The sequence below is a fragment of the Pristis pectinata genome, chromosome 33 (genome assembly GCF_009764475.1).
Source record: "Pristis pectinata isolate sPriPec2 chromosome 33, sPriPec2.1.pri, whole genome shotgun sequence".
NCBI lineage: Eukaryota > Metazoa > Chordata > Chondrichthyes > Rhinopristiformes > Pristidae > Pristis > Pristis pectinata.
This window is the reverse complement of record NC_067437.1, coordinates 19292022-19313593: the sequence shown is the minus strand read 5'-3', so window position 1 is coordinate 19313593 and position 21572 is coordinate 19292022. Positions and strand designations below refer to the sequence as shown.

The window sequence follows — 21572 nt, the reverse complement described above, 5'->3', positions numbered from 1 at the left end:
TGCTCTATTACTCTATGACTACTCTATAACTATGTACTTGTATCCCTGGGGCGTCTGTCCCACAACACTCAGCCATTCACTGTGAAAGTCCTGCTCTGATTTCACTACCCAAAATGCATCACTTCATGCTTGTCAGAGTTAAATTCCACCTGCCGTTCCGTCGCCCATTTTCCCGGTCTGTCTAGATCCTGTGGTAACCTGAGACAACACCACACCAACAATTTTGGTGGCATCCACAAATCATGCCACCTACATTCTCATCCAAATCATCAAAGATACATGACAAACAGGAGAAGCAGCACCGATCCCTGCGGCACATCACTAGTCACAGGTCTCCAATCTGAAAAACACCCCTCCACTGCCTCCCTCTGACTCCTTCCACCAAGCTAATTTTGTATCCAATTGAGCAGCTCTCCCTGGATCCCATGTGACCTAACCTTCTGGACCAGCCTACCGTGTGGGACCCTGTCAAAGGCCTTGCTACAGTCCATGTAGACAACATCTACTGCCTGACCCTCATCAATCCTCCTGGTCACCTCTTCATAAAGACTCAATTTAAATCATGAGATGATTTCCCACACACAAAATCAGGCTGACTCCCTAATCAGTCCCTGCCTTTCCAAAGGCAGGTGGATCCTGTCCCTCAAAATCCCCTCCAGTAACTTTCCCACCACTGATAACAGGCTCACCACCCTGTTCTTCCCTGACCTTTCCTTGTAGCCGTTCTTAAATAAAGACACAAATAGCTACCTTCATATCTTCTGGTACCTCAGCCGTGGCTAAGGAGCACCTCAGCAATTTCTTCCCTGGCTTCCCACAAAGTCCGAGGATACACTTGGTCAGGCCCCGGAGATTTATCAACCTTTAGGTCCAACTTCCTCAATATGTTTCAGAACATCACTGTCTCTTCCCTTAATTCCCCAGCTTCCATGACCTTGTCCACAGTAAATACAGAAGCATTCATTTAAGACCTCAACCGTCTCCCAATGCTCCACACATAGACAGTCACACTGATCCATAAGGGGACCTATTCTCTCCCTCGTTACCCTTTTGCACTTCATATACTTGCAGAATCTGTTCACATTTATAAGTAGATATTTTACATAGATAATATGTGATTTACACACATAGATAACTTCACATTTCCACACAACTCACTCCATCTGCTATGGTTTTGTCCATAGTCCCTCCACGTCCTTTTGCAGACACTTTGTGTCATCCCCTCATCTTATCTCCCACCTCTCGCTGTATCCCCACCAGATTTGGATAAGTTACACTCAGTCCCTCCACCTAAGTCCTTGGGATAGATCTGAAGTAGCTGAGGCCCAACACTGACCCCTGAGGCATCCTCTCCATTCCCCAACTTGAAAATGCCCTGACAGTCATTTCCCCCTATCGTTGTTTGCTCTTGCTGACTCAAACCCTCCATCCATTGCAATGTTATCCTCAACCCTCGCCTGTGCAGTTACTTTTTACGTGGCTCCTTCCTGGATGCCTTTTGGAAATCCAATAGAAAACACCCATGTGCTTCCCTCTCTCTCCCACTAGTTACATCCTTAAAGAAGTTTAATAAAACTTAAATTACTTCAAGAAGTAATAGAGAACTGTGTACAGTTCTGGTCACCTAACTATAGGAAGGATATCAGTAAGATTTATAGAGTGCAGAGGAGATTTACTAGAATGTTGCTGGATCTTCAGGAATTGAGTTACACAGAGAGATTGATCAGGTTAGGACTTTATTCCTTGGAGCGCAGAAGAATGAGGGGAGATTTGATAGAGGTTTACAAACTTATGAGGGGTATAGACAGAGTTAATGCGAGTAGGCTCTTTCCACCTAGATTAGGAGAGATAAGTATGAGAGGACGTGGCTTTAGGCTGAAAGGGGAAAGGTTTAGGGGGAACATTAGGGGGAACTTCTTCACTCAGAGAGTGGTGGGAGTGTGGAACGGGCTGCCATCTGATGTAGTAAATGCGGGCTCACTCTTAATTTTAAGAATAAATTGGATAGATACGTGGACGGGAGAGGTCTGGAGGGTTATGGACTAGGTGCAGGTAAGTGGGACTAGTGGAATAATATTTCGATACAGACTAGAAGGGTTGAATGGCCTGTTTTCTGTGCTGTACTGTTCTATGGTTCTATGGTTCTAAATTTGTTAAACATGATTTTCCTTCCCAAGTGCTCTGTGACTCTGCCTCACCATATTGTGCTTTCTTAAGCACTCTGTTGTCATTTCCTGAATAATAGATTTCAGCTTTTCCCACACCATAGTGGGCTGTGTGTTACACAACAACAAGGTAGAGTACAGGAAGGAGATAGAGAGCCTAGTGGCATGGAGTCAAGACAACACCTTTCCCTCAGTGTCAGCAAAACAAAAGAACTGGTCATTGACTTCAGGAAGCAGGGTGGAGTACATGCCCCTGTCTGTATCAATGGTGCTGAGGCGGAGATGGTTGAGAGCTTCAAGTTCCTAGGTGTAAATATCACCAGTAGGTTGTCCTGGTCCAACCACGTAGACACTATGGCCAAAAAAGCTCCTCTACCTTCCCAGAAGGCTGAGGGAATTCAGAATGTCCCCTTTGACCCTCACCAATTTGTACAGATGCACCATTGAAAGCAGCCTACCTGGATGCATCACAGCTTGGTATGGCAACTACTCTGCCCAAGACCACAAGAAATTGCAGAGCTTTGTGTTCACAGCCCAGTCTGTCATGAAAACCAGCCTCCCCTCCGTGGATTCTGTCTAACTTCATGCCAGTTTAGGAAAGCAGCCAAATTAATTGAAGAACCCTCCCACCTGAGTCATCGTCTCTTCTCCCCCTTCCATTGGGCAGAAGACACAAAAGCTTGAAAACATGCACCACCAGGCTCAAGAACATCTACTATCCTGCTGTTATAAGACTCTGGAACTGACCTTTTATGACGAAGATGAACTCTTGATCTTTCAATCTACCTTGCACCTGATTGTCTGCCTGCACTGCACTTTCTCTGTAACACTATATTCTGCATTCTGCTATTGCTTTCCCTTTGTACAACCGCGATGTACTTTGTTTGGAAGGATCTGTATGGATGGCGTGCAAAACAAAGTTTTTCACTGTATCTTGGCACATGTGACAATAATAAACCAATCACCAACTGATGTTAGACTGACTGCTCTGTATTCCCAGCTTTTCCTGAATATCACTGTGACATTGACTGTTTTCTAATCTGCTGTAACTTTTCCAGGATTGAAACAGAGAATTTTGAAAGCCATCACAATGGCACAGCAGGTAGTGCTGCTGCCTGACAGTCAGTGACCCGGGTACAATCCCGACCTCCGGTGCTGTGTGTGTGGAGTTTGCACGTTCACCCGTGACCGCGTGGGTTCCACTTTCTTCCCACGTCCCAAAGACACTGATTGGTAGGTTAACTGGTGACTGTAAATTACCCCTTGTGCAGGTAGTTGGAAGGAGAATCCGGGTGTAACAGAGAATAGGTTACGGGGTAATTACTAGGCAATGGGATTGATCTGAGTGTTAGCATGAACTCAAAGGGCTGAAAGGCCTCCTTCTCTATCATAGGACAATATGAGGAATGATGAATCTGTTACCTCTGTAGTCAGAGAATTATTCAAACATACAGCACAGAAACAGACCCTTTCAGCCCACCTCGTCTGTGCCGACTGTGACGCCTGCCTATGATATTGCCATTTGGCCCATACCCCTCTACATCTTTCCTATCCAAGTACCTGTCCAAATGTCTTTTAAACATTGTAATAGGATCTACCTCCTCTGACAGCTCATTCCAGATAGTCACCACCCTCTATGTAGAAAACCTGCCCCTCAGATCTCCTGCAAGTTTCTCACCTCTCACCTTAAACCTGTGCCCTCATTGCCTACCTACACCCTTCATAATTCTGTAAACCTCTATAAAGCCACCCCTCAGCCTCCTGTGCTCCAATGAGAGTAAACCCAGCCCATCCAATCTCCAGTCAAATCTTTTGGAATCCTTGGGTGCAGGGAATTTGTTGGCCTCCAGTCTCATCCCTTTGCCCAGTCCTTTTCCTCGCATGACACCCCATTGTTTCAGGGTCCTCATTTTCCTTTACCCCCTGGTTAACAGCTATTTTTGGTTTGATTTTATTGCCTTCAACGACAGAGAATGACTGCCACTACTTAGCTACAGTTATATCTTTTAAACTGTTCTCCAAATACCATTTATCCAATATCCTTCCTACTCATTTCATTATTTAAGACCCAGGAAAATGGTTTCCTGTCTGTACCCAATGGACATAGACTACAACTTGTACACAGGGAGATGGGCCCCTTGTGCTGGATCACTTAGCTTGTACTCAGTGGTTAAAGGTTCATCACCAGAGAGTTTCAAACCAACCACTCCTCCACAAGAGGGGCCTCACTTGGGACTGCTTCACAACAGAAGGTACATTCTCCAGCCCTAATCCACACATTCATCTTGTACTATCACACCCAGATGGGGGTCAGGACAAAATAACTTTGGCCAAGTGTGGGTGAGGCTGACACCAATCAGCTGCCAACTTGTCTATTGGTCCATCTGAATGAACCCTGATTAAGCCCCAGTGATATTTGCCATTCATTTGATCTGACAAATGAGACTGAGTATACAGAGGCTGGGTCAGAATAAATTGAGGAAGCTCCAGCACTGCCCTTGTGTCTCTTTATTGGGAATTGGTAACCATGATGGGAGCCTCAGGAAGCCTGGCTGTGTTCATGTTGATTGCTGGCTTGTGTAATTCACAGCTTGTTGTAGGTAAGGTTCACTCAATTCTTGGGTATAAATCCTGCCCTAAATTATGGTTTGACTCTTGCAAACTGGCATTCCCAGTCCTTCTCAGTTTAGGGGAGGGGGTAATTAAGAATCAGCTGCATTGATGCATCTGGATTTGCCTAGACTAGATAAGGAAGGGTGATTGAGTCCAAGCCCAGCAATGGGCAGTACAGTTGCACAGCTGCTACCTTGTGGCACATTCTGCCTGTGACTGCCTGGGTTTCTCATACTGGTCTAGTATGGGAGGTCCTTGTGTATACTGATCTCACTTCCCAACACTTGGTCTTTAACCTTCCATGATGTGCTGGTTGGTAGATTAATTGAAGTGTTTGAATTGCCCCTTGTGCATAGGAGGAGCAATCTATGGTGGAAATAGTGGAATCTGGGGTGAGTTGATGGGATCTGAGTTCCTGCCTATTGAATCAAAAGATTTGGATGCCTGTTGAGTAAGTTCTACCACAGCTGATCATCTCAAGCTGCCTGTAGCCAACATCTACACTAACCCAGCTCTGTGGGACCTTCAGTGTGTCTGTGCCATGGGCAAGGCCACTGATTTCCCCTTGATGAGTGGTTGCCTTGAATCAGAGCAGTCCTCTGATGGAGGCACTCCAGAAATGCTACTGGGGAGGGAGTTCTGTGATTTTTAGACCTAGTGCTGACAGAATAATGTGTGACTTGGGATTCTGCAGTTGGTGGAGCTCCCTTTACCTACTGCCCTTCTCTAATGGGTAGAGTTTGTGGCTTTGGGAGGTGCTACTGGAGCAGCCTGGGTGGGTAACTGATCTTGTAGCTGGTGCACAGTGGCTGGTGTTCTAATCAACTACTTTCTCCTGGATGGTGTCAGCTGCTTGTGGTATTGGAGCTGCATGTCTTCATCTAGAACTGGAGAATATGCCATCATGCTCCTGACTCGTGCCTTGTTTTGGGGCATCTCAAAGCCTCCATCTACAAGTTGCAGGCTCAGCCCTGATCTTGTAGCTGTAGGTTGGACAAGTTTCTGGAGGAACTCTGCAGGTAGAGCAGCTTTTTTGGAGGTGGAAAGCAATAGTTAAGACCTGACATGAGTGGGCAGGTAGCTAATACAAAGGGGGAGGGGTAGGATAGGAGCTAGTAGGTGATTGGGGTGAGGAATGATGAGCAGATGGAGGGGGGAATGGTGATGGAGAAAGAGGGTGAGGTGGGGAGGAAGGCTACAAGAGCTGGCATTTGCTGAGGTGATGATGGGAACAATTCAAGGGCAAGATAGACAGGTGGAACCAGATGGGGAAGGGGATTCAGTGGGTGAAGTGTGTGGCTAGATGGAACCAGGAGGGGGACAAATGGGTGATGGAAGGACTGGAGGAGAGTGAGCAAAAGTGGGGATTTGGGGGAGGAAGGTGCACAGAGTTACCTGAAACTGGGAAAATTCAATGTTCATGCCATTGAGCTGTAGGCTGCCCAGCTGGAATGAGGTGTTCCTCTAGTTTGTGTTTGGCCCCTCATATCAGAGGGGCAGATGGAAGACTCCCTGAAATGGGAAGGGGATTGGTGGCATGTAACCAGGAGCTTGGAATGGCCATAATGGACTGTGTAGGTGCTCCATAAACCAGTCGCCTAGTACGTGCTTGGCCTTGCAGATGTAGAGGCGGCCACATCGGGAGCAATGAGTGCAGTAGATGAGGTGGGAGGAGGTGCATGTGGCTCTTTGGAAGGGTTGTTTAGGCCCCTGGATGCTGGTGAGGGAGGAGGTATAGGATCAAGTGTTGCACCTCCAGTTGCAGGGGTCAGTGGGGAGGGATGTGTGGACCAGGGAATCAGTGGTCACTGCAGATAGGAGGGGAAGATGTGGTGGGATCTTGTTGTCTTCATCATTTCTGCCAGTGGCAATGATGAATTGAACTACAGATGAATGTGGCTGGCCCAGTTGTGCTTCTGATCAGTGGGGGCCCTCCCAGGAGGTTGTTAGTGGAGGAGTTGATGATGAGAATACCATTGATGCTCAGGATTGGTGAGCAGACTTTAGAGATGGTCATTGCTGGGCAATTCTGTGGCACCACTGTTGCATTGCCAGGTAGTCAATGCATTGATGTTGTCTGGAGCTTAAAGTACACAGGGACAGACTGCTTCACTTGCATCTCACAAGTGTGTAAATGTCTTGTCCAAGTGCTGCTTCAATCCCACCTCAATACTTCAGTCTATGGTTACCAGGTACCAGCTTGATCTGTTAGAGCTACACACAACTACTTTGACATGTTGCTGTGCTCTCTTTCAGACTACAGCATTGTGCCCTACAGTGGTGACCTGTCACGCTTAGCTACCCTGGTGTGGTTACGTCCTGCCCACTGCCTGTTTGAGACCTGGGCTGCACAGAGATCTGACTGGATGGTCAGTCCTCATTCTTCAATATCCATTGTTGTTGATATTTTGAGAGAAGGTGAGATTGTGCTGATCTTGAAGCATTTGTATCTGGACCTGCCTTCAATCAGTAATGCACCTATTTTGTAGAACAACATTTTGATGAAATCCCACCTACTTAATCTTTCTTCAGTGGACAATGGCACTTTTGCCCTGCCCCATAAGTACCCTGTGCCTCGTTGCAATTACTTCTCTTCTGAATCACCAGAGGCTGCCTATCAAATGGGACCCAGAATTGTTTGCAAGAATGGTTCCTGCATTGAGGAAGTATTGCCAGGACAGGCCTTCAGGTAGGTGATACAAGTCAGAAGAATGTTCCCTTTACTCCATGAATGTTGGCTAAGTCTGTTGCCTGGCAAAGTAATCTGAGCTAACTTATTTCAGTTACCAGTTTACAGACAAATAGTACTATCTCTTGACAACAATGAACCTTGCACTTTTTTTTCTCCCATTTGTATTGCAATGAGTTTAAATGCAGAGAGAAAGGGGTTTAATAAGATTGAGAAGGTCCAGTAACCTATTACAATTCCTGGAGTTAATAAATGAATATGCAAGATGGAGACCTAATGGCTTTACCTGTCCTTTCAGAATTCGCTACATACTTCAGGATATGTCTGGAAAATCTTTGATTCAGACACGGTGGTCTGACTCCATCCTGACAAGAAGTGAGTGAGAAATCTTTCTGCAAACCAATTTTGGATGGTTGCTCAGATGGGTGATTGTTCTTGTAGTTGGATATAGCACAGAAACTGGTCCTTCAGCCCACTATCTGATTGTCCACAGATCCTTGCACAAGGTAGCCCAGGTGGAAAGGGGATGAAGGCAAGTATCCCACCCCATGCCTTTGACTGTAGCAGTGAGCGCAAGAGCAAGGATGTCATGTTAAACTTTATAGAACATTGGTTAGACCACACTGGTTACCACAAGAGCATGGGTTTTAGGAGTGGTAGAGGGGATCTGGCAGTGAATTTTTTTGTGGTCAGTCTGGAATCAACTGCCCAAGGCAGGGGGTGGAGGCAGACAACACTTGAGCATCTGGACAAGCACTTGAATTACAAAGGTGGAGAAGGTGAATAAATGGGATCTGTGTGGAGGGTGGATCATGTGTGGCTGAAGGGCCTATTTCTGTGCTGTATTAAAGCTAAATCAGGGGTTGTTGCCTTCAGTTGCAGTACCTACCTAAACTACATCTGTTACAGATGACCCTCCAAGCTACCTCTCTATCCAGGTGTGGGATGCTGGAATGCGATCTGGTAACATGATCGTGATTACTGTGCTCCTGACAACTGCCCTCCTCATCTTGGTTGTTGGATTTGCTGCCACTATAGCTGCTGGTTGGAAATGAAATTTAGTGGTATGGCAAATATTTTGTTTTCTAAAATAAAACTGGATTGTAACAATTACTGTACTGGAAACTTCTATCAAAGCATCAACTTCAGGGTGCTGGATCTAATTCCCATCAGGATAAGGACATCACTAATTGCCTCATTTGATATTCCCCACTGAGCTGCTCCCAGTGGCATAAAGGGAGTTCCAGTACTGGAGTTGGGAATCTTATTTCCTTATTACTAAGATGGGATAACGTGCAGTTGGGTGGAGCCTTGTCCTTCTGGGTCAAGATAACTAGGTGTTGACCAATGAGCCTCTTCATGTAACTGCAGTGCATCTTCAGGTGGTATATGATGATCTGGGAGTTTCTGTTTAGGATGGAGGAATCTTGGAATATTCAAATGGAACAACCTCCTGCTACATTGAACATTCTTACCACCTTCCCCACAGATCATTGAAGATGCCAGCCCTAAGTGCTGCTGGCAATCACTGGAGACTTTTTGGCAGCTGATGTTCCTTGAGGCAGCTTTGCCTTTCTGTCCGTATCTGGGTTCTGGAGCTAAGGAGTCAACAGAATGCAAAGGCTGCTTGAAAATCTCATTGATTCCTTCCACTTCAGTTAAGAGGACATGGAGCACAAAGTTTGGACATCCCTAGGAAACATTCTGCATTGAGCAGATGCAAGAGTTCTAACTGTATGTAGCAGCCTGGGTAGAAGCACAACTGGTGTCTTAAGGCTGTTCACTTTAGTTGATGGTCTGCTGTTTTAAGGAGCAGGAATGAACTGGATAAATGCTTGATTTGTTGCTCTGGCAAAAGGTCCCATTTCTGGACTACTTTCTCTTGCAATAGTGATTTGTATTGGGCAGTTAACTGCAATGGTACAAGAGCTTTGTAGCAGGAGCAAGTAGCTTGCCTCAGTTTGAGAACAAGTCACTACATCTAGTTTAAAACTTGATCATGGAAGCTTCCTACCCTGAGCACATGACTGAACTAATTCCATTAAATCAAATAATCCTCCACTTTCAGCTGGGATGGAGTCACAGATTTTGGTAAACTTTGCACCAGGAGTAGCAGTCTCGTGCCTCAAACCACCTCTTCTCCAATCTTGTGTGACTGGAGATGTGTAATGTGGGATGACATGGGGCTGGGTATTTATGAAGGTCATTTTGAATACAAGTTCTAGGGCACCATGTCTGTCAATGACATTGCATCTGTTTCAGCAGAATTAGCACTTACAAAATATTCAAAGCTTGGTCTTTTTCTCCTTTTAATTTTGTTCTACCTTCTCCACCACCTTTGCTTTGCTAACACTGAACACTTGTCTGTGATTGGTTACTCCTGTCCTGGTTTCATAACCCACCAATCCACTTTCTCCAAAGTAAATTTCCTACTTTCAGATGCCCTCAATCTCAATGGGCTCATTACCCCCCACTGTCCTGAGCACTCTGGAGTGATCTCTTCTGGTTTCAACTGCCCAACCCTTGGCCTTTCATTCACAGCCTTTTTTACACTGCCAACCCTCACCACTTGATGTCAAAGGGGAAGGGCTTCCTCGACCAAACCCTTCCCTGTTTTGAGATCATCCTGCAATAATTCCCAGTAATTCCTCCTTCCATGTCAAGTTGATTAGCTTCCTCACTTGAGTCATACAGCATAGAAACAGGCCCTTTGGCCCAACTGGTCTGTGCCATACCAACCAAGGTGCCCATCAAAGCTAGTTCCATATCCCTCTAAACCTTTCCTATCCATCTACCTGTCCAAATGTCTTAAATGTCACACCAGCCTCTACTTCCTCTGGCAGCTCATTCCATATACATACCACCACCTGCTTTCAAAACAAAGTGTGGGGGGGGGGGGGAGTTGCCCTCTGGTTCCTATTTAAATATTTCCCCTTGTAGATTGTGACTATCTGGTCTTGCTGCTTTCCAACAATTTCTTCCCCCCCCCCCCCCTTTCCATTGGGCAGAAGATAAACCACTCAAGGCTCAAGAACACCTATCTCACTGTTAAAAGACTCTTGAAGAAACCTCTTGTACAATAAAGATGAACTTCTGACCTCTCAATCTTCCTTGTCATTGGCCCTTGTACCTTATTGTCTGCCTGCACTGCACTTTCTGTAACTGAAGCACTATATTCTGCACTGTTATTGCTTTTTCCCTTGTACCACCTTGACATAATTTTGGAATTATCTATATAGACACTTGCAAGATAGTTCCACTGTATGTCAGTACATGTGACAATATTCAATTCTCCTCTACACTTGAGCCCACCCACTAGTGTAAACTAGCTTTGCACTTTGGAACTTTACCACTGCCTCCTTGCTGATTAAAGTGTGACCATGCAACTTCCTGGCATCAGGAGTTGGTTTGTTCTCTCCTTGGGTGCTGTCCCCTCACTCAGTCACGGGGTTGTACAGCCCTTTGGCCCACTATGTCCATACTGGCCTTTCTTGCCCATCTCCACAATTCTAACTTGCCTACATTATCCTTCTATGCCTTAGCTATTTAAAATATTTAAATATTGTATGTTTTCTCCACCTTCTCTGGCAATATGTTACAGAGATTGCCCTTTGCCCTTTGTATTTTAAAATCTAGCCCAAGATTTTTTTTTGGGGGGGGGCGTGAAGGAGAGAGATCAACCATCTACCCTATCTGTGCCTTTCATAATCTTATATTTTATAAGGTCTCCCTTCAGTCTTCTTTGGTCCAAAGACAATAAGCCCACCTCATCCAATCTCTCCTGATAACTAAAGTCTTCTAATCTAGGAACCACCTTGGTGACTGCACCCTTGCATTCACTCCTGTGGAGAATACTCACCTGGAACTGTCCCTAATCAAAAATCCCTTGCCAACCCTGTCCTTGCAGACAATTGTCCCATATTAAAAATCCTTGTGTAATGTAGCTTCAGTTGTGCACATCTCACCCAGAACACCAATGAATCAGTTGTTGCTACTAGACCATCACAATTAATAATTGCAGCAAAGATGTCTGGTTGCTCCTTCCTTCAGCTTGTCTGCAAATCCTGGCAGGTACACCATCCTCTAGGACCCACTGTCATCCAGTTTGATGCAACAACAGTTTAATGGCTTCTGCACCCCTCCCCGAGCAAAAGTGGCTGAGGGGTGACCTTACAGAGCTGTATAAAATTATGAGGGGTGTAGATAGACTGTGCCCATCCACCCTTTTCCCCGGGGTACAGACAGGTTTTAAGTGAGAGGGAAAAGATTTAACGCAGACCTGAAGGGCAGGATTTTCCACACAGGTTGGTGGGTGTATGGAACGTGCTGCCAGAGGAGGTTTGGGGGGGTACAACACCCGAGACATTTAGACAGGTCCATTGGATTGGAAGGGATATGGGCCAAATGGGACTAGTCCACGCCAACTGAGTTACCTGCCTGGGCAGTGGACGTATCAGTGCTGTGGGGCTCTGGCCGTGACCGATGGCCATCTCATCTACTTCGACAACATCTGGACGGGTCAGCACGTTTCCGCATGGACTCGCCCCCCCCCCCCCACTCGCTGCTCCGAAAGGTTTAATTTTGTCTGACGCCCCAACGTGAATTGCACCTTGATGCCAATAACCAGGCTGTCAATGCCAGGAACTAACCCTTGGCAAGCTCGGCCTTCTGCTCCTGCCAAACTTTGTACCCCAGCTTCACCTCGTCCTCCCCGGAGCCGCCCGATCTCTCTGTCCCGGGAGTGTGGCCCCTATCGGGTGCCCGGAAGAGGGGCGGCGGCACCTGAAGCCGCGACCCCCGGACTCCGTTCGCACCCTCTGGCAAATATCCCCGCGTTACGGAAATTCACCCCCGCAAAGCAGGCACTGGCCCCCGGCTTTATGACGTGATAATCAGCCAATCACACGGGGCGTGGAGCTGCATGACGCAAACCTGTTGCCCTTCTCGTGTTTCTGATTGGTTGAACTTTCGGAATCGGGCCGCTGATTGGTCGTGCACACCGTCACCAGCGATGATGTAGAGCAGTTGATTGTCGCCGGAATTAAAGTGTCGTCCACCTCCCACCAGGACCTGCCACCCACCTCTCCCAGGCCAGAGACAACATTGACCAGGAGTTAGTGTCTCTCCCCTGCTACTGAACAATGTTGGCGTTGCTCAGAGGCAATGGTCTAATCTCGGCCAGGAGTTGTTACCTCTCCCAGTTTATTGAATAACGTTCACCAGAGCTTGGCACCTCCCCTGGGCCACAGTAAGAGTTAGGATTCGCATGAAGTGAGGGCAGCGTGTAGAGCTCAGGCTTTTGTTTGGTGCTGCTTGCAATTCCCTTCCATTGTGCTCTGATGCATCTTGATTGCAGTTCCCAGTGGATCAATGATGTCCCTGCTTGACAAACTATCCACCAGCTCACTTAGTGGAATAGATAACCTCCGGACACTGGTTCAGGAAGATGTGCTGCTGGTTGAGGTAGCTTGGGAAGTGGCCAATAAAGGTGAGGATTTATCATATAATCGTGGCTGTAGTCTCTCCAGTCTCAGGTCTGTCTCAGGGAGATATTGTCTGATCCTGGGTCTGTCTTGTGTGACGCCAGTTAGTGCACCTGGAACCTGGGTGCATTTCTGACCTTGGGTGCCGGCTCTAATATTTGTGTGTTCTCCCTGACCAGGGTTTCCTCTGGGTACTCTGGTTTTCTGTCATTTCCAAAGATGCACTGGTAGGCTACTGTAAATGACCACGGTGTAGGTTACTGATAAAAAGAATCAAAAAGGAGCTGATGAATGTGGGTGAGAGAGAAATTCCTGGGCTACATAAATAAAGAGAGGGGAATTGAACCGAGGGGATTGCTTCCCTGGGAGCTAGCATTGGACCTGATGAGAAGAATGGTCCCTCTTTGTGACATTGTAACAATGAGTGTTCCCTACACACTCCATATGCCTCAAGAGACTCCCTCAATCCCAGTTGCCTATCCCGGTCATCTGCTTCCTTTAGATGATCTTATAAACATCTATAGGGTCACCCCTCAACCTCCTACGCTCCAGGGGAAATATTCCCAGCCTATCCAGCCTCTCCTTATAATTCAAGCCCTCCAGTCTTGGCAACATAGCTGTGAATTTTTTCTGTACCCTCTCTAGCTTAGTCACATCCTTCCCATGGTGACCAGAACTGCACACAATACTCCAACTAAAGTGTCTCGGACGATTTGTACAGCCGTAACATGACATTCCAACACCTGTACTCAATGCTCCAACCGATAACGGCAAGTTTGCCATACACCTTCTTCACCACTCTGTGTAAATGTGTCACCACTTTCAGGGAACTATGTACTCTAGTTGTACAACACTCCCTAGGGCCCTGCCATTTACTCGGTTTGCCCTGCCCTGGTTTAACTTCCCAAAATACATCACTTTGCATTTGTCTGAGTTAAGTTCCATCTGTCATTCCTTTGCCCACTTCACAGCTGATCTGGATCATGTAATAACCTTAGAAAACCTTCTTCACTGTCCACTACAACCACCAAATTTGGTGGCATCTGCCAGCTTACTAACCATGCCACCTACATGCGCAACCAGACCATGAATAAATATGAAGAACAACAGGAGACCCAACAATGATCCCTGTGGCACACCACTGGTTACACATCTCCAGTCTGAAAAACAACCCTCCTTCTACCACCCACCAAGCCAGTTTTGTGTCCAATTGTCCAGCTCATCCTGGATCCCATGTGATCTTACTTTCCAGACCAGACTACCATGCGATGTGGGACCTTGTCAAAGGTCTTGCTAAAGTCCATGTAGACAACATCTACTGCCCTGCCCTCGTCAATCTTCTTGGTCCCCTCTTCAAAAAACTCAATCAAATTTGTGAGACATGATTTCCACACACAAAGCCATGCTGACTCTCCCTAATCAGTCCCTGCCTTTCCAAATGCTGGTAGATCTTGTTTCTCAGAATCCCCTCAAGTAACTTTCCCACCACTGATACTGGGATCACTGGCTCACCAGTTTTGTTTAGCGCAAGTCATGTCTTGAGTTTTCCAAAGAGATGACCAAGGTGATCGAAGGTAGAGCTGTGGGTGTTGTCTACATGGATTTTAATAAGGCATTTGATAAGGTCTCTCATGGGAGGTTCATCCTGAAGATTAAGATGCATGGGATCCACAGTGAATTGGGTGTTTGGACTCAGCATTGGCTTATCCGTAGAAGACAATGTAATGGACGATGGGTCTTATTCTGGCTGGAGGTCCGTGACTAGTGGTGTTCTACACTGAGACCACTGCTGTTTGCGATTATATATAACTGACTTGAATGAAAATGTGGATGGGTTGGTTAGTAAGTTTGCTGATGACACAGAGATTGCTGGTGTTGTAGGTAGTGTAGAAGGTTGCCAAAGGATACAGCAGGATATCGATCAGTTGCAGGTATGGGTGGAGAATGGCAGATGGAGTTTAATGTGGCCAAGTGTGAGGTGTTGCCCTTTGGGAAATCGAATGTGAAAGGACAGTAATGGCAAGACCCTTAACGGTGTTGATGTACAGAGGGACCTTGGGGATCGGGTCTATCGCTCCCTGAAAGTGGCTGCACAAGTTGATGGGATCATAAGGAAGGTCTATGGCATGTTTGCCTTTATTAGTTGAAGCATTGAGTTCAAGTCAGAAAGTTATGCTGCAGCTCTGGTTAGGCTGCATCTGGAGTATTACGTTCAACTCTGGCCGCCCCATTATAGGAAGGATGTGGAGGCTTTGGAGAGGGTGCAGAAGAAGTTCACTAGGTTGCTGCCTGGATTAGAGGGCATGTGCTATAAGGAGAGGTTGGACAAACTTGGGTTGTTTTCTCTGGAGCGGCTGAGGGGGGACCTGGTAAAAATTTATGAATTATGAGAGGCATCGATAGAGTAGAGAGCTGGTATGTTTTTCTCAGGGTTGAAATGTGAGGGGGGGTAAGTTCAAAGGAGATGTGTGGGGAAAGTTTTTTTATACAAAGTGTGGTGGGTGGCTGGAATGCACTGCCGGGGTGGTGGTGGGAGGTAGATACAGTAGGGGTGTTTCAGAGGCTCTTAGGTAGGCAGATGAATATGGAGGGAAGTGGACCAAGGGATTTGGTGTCATTAGCTTAATTCGCTCGGCTCAACCTTGTGGGCCAAAAGGCCTGTTCCTGTGCTGCACTATGTTCTATTATTCCTACAACCATCTGCAATATCCCTACACATCTGCTCCTCTAATTCTGGCTGGCTAAAGGGAGCCTAAAATACAGTCCCACCACAGTGATCTAAGTTGTACTCATGTAGCCTCACTGGATGATCCCCCAGGAATATTCTCTCTGTGCTGCTGCTATGTTCTTCCTAATCAAAATCCCAACATCACCCCTCTCCCTATCCCCCCTCCCCCCCTTACCTCTGTTGCACCTGTAGCATCTGTATCCCAGAAAAGTGAGCTGCCAGTCCTGCCCCTCCCTCAGCCATGTTTCTGTAACAGCACTTGTTACCAATTAAATGCAGCACCACGATAAAATACACCAGACAATGACTTTGTTGAATAATTTCACTACTTTATTCACCAAGGTTAGTTCAAGCAACTCAAAGATTCACTACAGAATTCAAACAATTACTTAACTCTATGGTTTCACAACTTCCAAAACCTTCTACTTATGTCCAGATGTTACCCACTCAGGTGAACCTGGCGGTGAGTTCTCCGAATCAGAGACTTGAGGTTGTCTTCTGCATTTGTTGGTCTCTGGAGTTCCTGCTACTACTTATCTCATGAGGCATCTTTTCTACATTTCTTTACATACCTTCCAGATATTGCTGTGATTTTATAGCCAATTGTGTGGTTGTAAGTCCAGTAGTCCAGAGACACTGAGGTGCCCCTGCTTGTTGTGATTTTTATAAATGATTTGGATGAGGATGTGGAAGGGTGGGTTAGTAAGTTTGGTGACAACATGAAGGTTGGTGGTGTTTTGGATAGTATAGAAGGTTGCTGTGGGTTATAACAGAACATTGATAGGATGCAGAGCTGGGCTGAGAAGTGGCAGATGGAGTTCAACCCGGAAAAGTGTGAAGTGATACACTTTGGAAGATCCAGTGTGAAGGCAGAATACAAGGTTAATGGCAGGACTCTTAGCAGTGTGGAGGAACTGAGGGATCTTGGGGTTCACGTCCATAGATCCCTCAAGGTTGCTGCGCAGGTTGAAAGGGTTGTTAAGAAGGCATATGGTGTGTTGGCCTTCATTAGTCAGGGTATTGAGTTCAAGAGCCGCGAGGTAATTTTGCAGCTCTATAGAACTCTGGTTAGAGCACACTTGGAGTATTGTGTTCAGTTCTGGTCGCCTCATTATAGAAGAGATGTGGAAGCCTTAGAGAGGGTGCGGAGGAGATCTACCAGGATGCTGCCTGGATTGGAGAGCATAGGTTGAGTGAGGTGGGGCTTTTCCCTTTGGAGCGAAGGAGGATGAGAGGTGACTTGATAGAGGTGTCAGAGACTTTTTCCCCAGGGTGAAAATGGCTAACACGAGGGAACATAATTTTAAGGTGATTGGAGGAAGGTAGAAGGAGGGGTGTCAGAGGTAAGTTTTTTTTACACAGAGAGTGGTGGGTGTGTGGAACGCACTGCCGGCAGAGGTGGTGGAGGCAGATACGTTAGGGACATTTAAGAGACTCTTTGACACATGAATGATAGAGAAATGTAGGGCGATGTGGGAGGGAAGGGTTAGATAGATCTTAGAGCAGGATAAAATGTTGGCACAACATCGTGGGCCGAAGGGCCTGTACTGTGCTGTAATGTTCTATGTACTTGTTTTCTTCAATTCCTTCAGACTCCTGCTGAAAGAATTCAAATTCCTCCCTAATCATCTTCACCACCGGGTCCACAGTTATCAAGATTTAGGCTTGTACAATTTACCACTGTGTCCCTGGTACACGGAGTCCTCAGAATATCCTTCTCTGTTGCTCTGTGTCCAGGGATGGAGGGTGTTCTCAGGGCTGGAAAGCCACCTCAGCTCTGCTTCACACTGACACAAACCAGATGTCCAACTGTCAGTGTGAGCCCAGCTCACACAGCCTCGCTTCATGCTGACCAGGTCTTGTTTCCGATTCTTCTACGTAACTCTTTGTTTTTCCCTCAACTGTCTACACAATAATATCACTATCCCTGAGTCCAAATGAAGGGTCTTGACCTGAAATGCTGACTGTCCATTTCCCTCCATAGATTCTGCCTGACCCACTGAGTTCTCCCTGCGCTTTTAGTTTTGCTCCAGATTCCAGCATCTGCAGTCTCTTGTGTCTTCCTTGTACCAATCCATGCCCTGAGTCCATGCTTCTTGCATTAAAATAAATGCAGTTTAGCCTATCAGACCTTCCTCGCTCCCTGCCCTGCCCCACCCCTGCCTGTCCTGCCAAAAGAACTTGCTCATCTGTCTCACTACTACATTAGGTCCCACCCCCTGCCAGACTGGTGTAAGCCCTCCCGAATAGCTGCAGCAAATCCCCCCACCAGTAAATTGGTCCCCCTCCAGTTCAGGTGCAACCCATCCCTCTTGTGCAGGTCACCTCTGCCCCAGAAGAAATTCCAATGGTCCAAGAACCGGAATCCCTGCCCCCTGCACCAGCCCTTCAGCTGCACATTCACCTGCCCCCTCCTCCTGTTCCTGCCCTCACTGGCATGCGGCACAGGTGCGTAATCCAGAGTTTGCAACCATTGAGGTCCTGCTTTCTAACCTTCTGCCAAACTCCCTCTGCAGCACCCTCTCTGTTTTTGCAACCCTTCTGTCACACCGAAGTCTTCAATGTCCAGGTTCATTAAGCCCCCTCACTAACTAACAACGCTTTATTAAGTAAAGAACATGGAGGGTGCCAGTTTAGGGATGTATTATCTCACGTAGGCAGGTGACCGCATACTGAGCAATGCAACCGCACACAACAGTTGGTCACATGCTACAGTCTTAAAGACAAATGTGCCAACGTTATGTATGTTCCCGAGTCTGTCTGTCACTGGGTCCGCTGTGGATATTGTATAACTGTGCCTCTTTCTGTCCCTAGTTGGAGGTATCTACACCGTGATTCAAACAAAGGCAAAGCTCACAACAGATGAATGGCATGAGAATTACGTGCTGATGGGTCCATATTTTGAGCATAATGTCAGAACACAGGTGGAGCTGATGGACCCTCAAAACCCTGCGATCAAACGGACCATTGATTCAATGAATTCCAAGGGCTGTAAGGTACCACACTTGGGAGGGTGTCAGGTGTGAACTTGCATTGGCTTTCAGCAATGGGATTCACTGCCCCCACTGGAACCTCCACTCAATGCCCATAATGAACTAAAGCCTCTGTCATCTGAGGCATTTCTGGAAAAACTTGTTTTTCAGAGGGAGGTGGTATTGGTTTATTATCGTCACTAGTACTGAGGTACTGTTGTGAAACAGATTCGAGGTCTCCAAGGACAAGGACTCTGAACACAGAGATAAATGATTTATTTACAAAGACAAGCACGGGGAAAAGGTAACGGTGGCAACACACACACACACACACACACACACACACACACACACACACACTGATGATAGTGAGCGTGGGAAAATCGCAACAAGTATAAAATACACACGCGTGTGCACGCACACACACACACAAACACACAGAGCAAACTAGGTACAGACAATCAAGGAAAAGCAATACGATACCCACCACCCCTTGACTCACTGCAGGCACACGGCTCTATGCTGCCAGGGATACTAACTTAGAACGCTCCTAACCCTGTTGAAGTGCACACCTTACCAAAGGTCTCTCCAGCGCCGTTCCACGGTTCCTCGGAGCGATTAAAGAGAGCGAACCGGGCACATGTAGCACTCTTTATAGTGCTGGAGGGCTGAGGGGTTCCAGCCCAGGTAGTTCAAAAAGGCCAATGGCCCGGTGCCAGCAGGGGCTAATCAATCACAAAAGGCCAATGACCCAAGGCCAAGTACAAAGGTGCTTAAAGGGGCCAATGGTCAGGTGTGCACTGATGGGTGGGGTGGAGCCAGACCTTGATTGACAGTGGTGTGTCTTTCGACCAGGTAATGGGCAGTGCTGTCACGTGACAGCCCCGGCCCTCCACATTACAGGTACAGTGAAAAGCTTGTCTTGCATACCGTTTCTACAGATCAATTCATTACACAGTGCATTGAGGTAGTACAGGGTAAAAACAATAACAGACTACAGAGTAAAGTGTCACAGCTACAGGGAAGTGCAGTGCAGGTAGACAATAAGGTGCAAGGTTGTAACAAAGGAGATTGTAAGGTCAAGAGTTGATCTCATCATGTAAGGGAACCATTCAATAGTTTTTCACTGTGGGATAGAAGCTGTCCTTGAGCCTGGTGGTACATGCCCTCATGATCCTGTATCTTCTGCCTGATGGGAGAGGAGAGAAGAGAGAATGACCCGGGTGGGTGGGGTCTTTGATTACGCTGGCTGCTACACCAAGGCAGCAAGAGGTATAGATAGAGTCCATGGAGGGGAGGCTGGTTTCTGTGATGCACTGGGCTGTGTCCACAACTCTCTGCAGTTTCTTGCGGTCCTGGGCAGAGCAGTTGCCGTACCAAGCCATGATGCATCCAGATAGGATGCTTTCTTTGGTGCATCAATAAAAGTTGGTGAGAGTCAAAGGGGATATGCCAGATTTTTTTAGCCTCCTGAGAAAGTAGAGGCGCTGGTGAGCTTCCTTGGCCATGACATCTACGTGAGTTGACCAGGACAGGCTACTGGTGATGTTCACTCCTAGGAGCTTGAAGCTGTCAACCCTCTCGACCTCAGCACCATTGATGTAGACAGGTACATGTACACTGACCCCTTTCCTGAAGTCAATGACCAGCTCTTTTGTTTTGCTGACATTGAGGGAAAGGTTGTTGTCATGACACCATGTCACTAAGTTCTCTATCTCCTTTCTGTACTCCGACTCATGGTTATTTCAGATATGTCCGACTACAGTGGTATAATATGCAAACTTGTAGATGGAGTTAGAGCAGAATCTGGCCACACAGTCATGAGTATATAGGGAGTAGAGTAGAGGGCTGAGGATGCAGTCTTGTGGGGCACCAGTGTTGAGAATAATCGTGCTGGAGGTATTGCTGCCTATCCTCATTGATTATGGTCTGTTGGTCAGGAAGTCCAGGATCCAGTTACAGAGGGAGGTGTTGAGTCCCAGGTCTCAGAGTTTGGTGATGAGTTTGCTTGGGATTATAGTATTGAATTCGGAGCTGTAGTCAATAAACAATAGTCTGACGTAGGTGTCTTTACTGTCCAGATGCTACAGAGATGAGTGTAGGGCCAGGGAGGTGGCATCCGCTGTAGACCTGTTTCGGTGATAGGCGAATTGCAGTGGGTCTAGATTGTCTGGGAGGCTGGAGTTGATGCGAGCCATGACCAGCCTCTCAAAGCACTTCATGATGGTGGATGTCAGAGCCACTGGTTGGTAGTCATTAAGGCATGTTACCTTGTTTTTCTTAGGTACCGGGATGATAGTGGCCTTCTTAAAATAGCTGGGGACCTCAGACTGAAGCAGGGAGAGGTTAAATATGTCTGCAAATACTCCTGCCAGCTGATCAGCACAAGATCTGAGCACACGGCCAGGGACACCATCTAGGCCAGATGCTTTCCTCGTGTTCACTCTCCATAAAGACTGATCTTACGTCCTCGACGATGACCACGGGTTCAGTTGCATTGGAGGCTGTCAGGGTGGGTGGTGACAATCCACTCGCCTTCTGTTCAAAGCGTGTATAGACTGCGTTAAGCTCATCAGGAAGGGATGTGCTGTTGTTGACGATACTGCCTGACTTCGTTTTGTAGCCATTATAGAGTATAAGCCCTGACACAACTGAAGGCTGGGTCCGGGAGTCTATTTTGAACCGGTATTGTCTCTTGGCATTCCTGATAGCTTTTCAGAGGTCGTATCTCAATTTCTTGTAAAGGGCAGGGTCACCTGATTGACTGGAATGCAGCAGTCCTCAACTTCAGTAAGGTATGGACCTCCTGGTTCATCCATGGTTTCTGGCTTGGGAGCACCGGTATTGTCCTCTTTGGTACACAGTCCTCAACACATTTGCTGATAAAGTCTGTGATGGGGGTAACATACTCATCAATTAGTG

At 46.9% G+C, this 21572-nt stretch overlaps 2 protein-coding genes across 3 annotated transcripts in view; both read left to right on the top strand.

Moving 5' to 3' along the window:
- The first annotated feature begins 4634 nt into the window (after positions 1-4634).
- Positions 4635-8553, top strand: LOC127585665 (uncharacterized). Of its 2 annotated transcripts, none has more exons than XM_052043306.1 (5): positions 4635-4765; positions 7035-7196; positions 7386-7467; positions 7766-7842; positions 8377-8553. In XM_052043306.1, the coding sequence occupies exons 1-5, from the start codon at positions 4693-4695 to the stop codon at positions 8520-8522; spliced, it is 540 nt and encodes a 179-aa protein (XP_051899266.1). In that variant the 5' UTR covers positions 4635-4692; the 3' UTR covers positions 8523-8553. The 2 variants fall into 2 exon arrangements, with proteins under 2 accessions (XP_051899266.1, XP_051899265.1); XM_052043305.1 differs by having other exon boundaries at positions 7311-7467.
- Positions 8554-12840: 4287 nt separating this feature from the next.
- LOC127585437 (glycogen [starch] synthase, muscle-like) overlaps positions 12841-21572 on the top strand; it is a 69964-nt gene continuing 61232 nt past the window's right edge. Inside the window, exons 1-2 of the mRNA XM_052042864.1 lie at positions 12841-12955; positions 18493-18674. Coding sequence (XP_051898824.1) covers positions 12841-12955; positions 18493-18674 — 297 coding nt within the window. The remainder of the gene's footprint in view (positions 12956-18492; positions 18675-21572) is intronic.